Below are 1,648 nucleotides of genomic sequence, written 5' to 3' on the forward strand. Positions count from 1 at the left end.
CTCAAAATGAATGAACGCCACGAAAGAACACTGGCTTCATTGGAAGAAGAGATCACGGCTCGAATCCACGTTGAAATATTGGCAGCGGAAACTCGAGATCAACTAAAGGTCGCAAGAGCTCAGATCGGCACCCTCTCCGCCGATGTAGAAAGGCTCGTAAAGGCCAACAACATTCTGACGGCCGAAGCCCGAGCAATCCGCAAGGACTTCGAAGACTACAAGGACGAAGTAAAGGGCCAGACGGACGCCCTTTACGGCAACATGGTCGCCCTGAAGGAGGCTCAGGAAAAGACCACAACTTACATCGTTGGGCTGGAATCCCGGCTCAACAATGCCATAATCAATGCGCCCTCCACAGGTATCCAACAACCGGCCGGCCAATCAAGCCAAGGACCCCGTCGAATCAAGCTCCCCGATCCGCCTAAGTATTCCGAAAGGAAGTCAACGGAAAACTTCGAGACCTGGTTCATGAACCTTCAGATCTGGCTCGACTACAACCACTTCACGGACGACAAGGACAAAATTCGACAGGCCAACGCTCATCTAGAAGGAGGAGCTGCTCTATACATGAAAGAGTACGCAATCAAGCTCGCCTCAGGACAAGACGTTGGCACATGGACTGGATATACCAGGAAACTGGAGATGGCTTACAAGATGCTTGATCCCAAGCGCACAGCACAGGCACTGCTAGATGCGCACTGCGCAATTCGCCACAAGACCATGATCGCCTTTGCAGAGAACTTCAGGGCTTATGCCCCTGAATCAGGATATTCTGACGAAGACTTGATCGTCAAGATCAGGGAACAACGGTCGGCCCACATTCAAACGGTCATGTCGGTAACGGAGACACTATCCCCTAATCGGATTCCAACCACCTGGATGGAATACCTCGAATTCTGCTTGGAGATAGAAATCAAATATCAACAGCAGCTCATGGGAAGCAAGTCTTCTGGACAGACCGCAGCAAAGGTGACCCCTCCCAAGGACCCCAATGCCATGGACACAAGCGCCAGGATAGCACACGAACTCTCCTCAGAACAGGATAGGTGGCTAGCAAACAAACTGTGTTTGTTTTGCGGAAAGCACGCCTACGAACGAGGAAAGCGGTGTCCCTCTCCCAAGCCTGAGTATAAAGGCAAGCGGTTTCAGACAAGACCAACTGCACCTCAGGGCAAAGGGAAGGGAAAGGCGCAAAAGGTCCGACAAGTCGAAGAAGAAGGTAGCACGGAAACATCGTCTCAAATTGCAGCACTGGAGCAAGCAATTGCTGCATTACGTGGGATGAAGACCTCCACCCCAACTTCTTCGACAGGCAAGGGCAAGGCGAAGGCAGAAAGCAAGGCATCAACGGCATCGGCATCAACGGTCAAGGACACCACCGCGCGAATCCTCGAGTTGAATGAATTCTCAGAGGATTTTCAGTACAAAGCATAGACAAGTCTGGTACTATGCTTCAGGACAATCTAGATTGTATTAGTACTGTGAGAACGAATGTACCCAGCGACCACGTATATATTGCATCCGCGGGTTTTTCTAAACATTCGATCGAATTGCCGATAAAATTCGTATCACGGGAAATCCAGACAACGGCACTACTGGATTCAGGAGCATTTTCTTGCTACATCGATAAAAGATTTGCTCAAAAACA

General features: G+C 50.2%; 1 protein-coding gene across 1 annotated transcript; it reads left to right on the forward strand.

The window, feature by feature from the left end:
- Positions 1 to 10: 10 nt before the first annotated feature.
- LAESUDRAFT_765515 (uncharacterized protein) lies at positions 11 to 1,434 on the forward strand (the record flags this gene model as incomplete). The annotated part of the gene is made up of 2 exons (XM_040913703.1): positions 11 to 69; positions 117 to 1,434. 2 exons carry the CDS (start codon positions 11 to 13, stop codon positions 1,432 to 1,434), a joined length of 1,377 nt encoding a protein of 458 aa, XP_040757196.1.
- Positions 1,435 to 1,648: the final 214 nt, after the last annotated feature.

The sequence above is a fragment of the Laetiporus sulphureus genome (assembly GCF_001632365.1).
Source record: "Laetiporus sulphureus 93-53 unplaced genomic scaffold LAESUscaffold_267, whole genome shotgun sequence".
NCBI classification, from domain to species: domain Eukaryota; kingdom Fungi; phylum Basidiomycota; class Agaricomycetes; order Polyporales; family Laetiporaceae; genus Laetiporus; species Laetiporus sulphureus.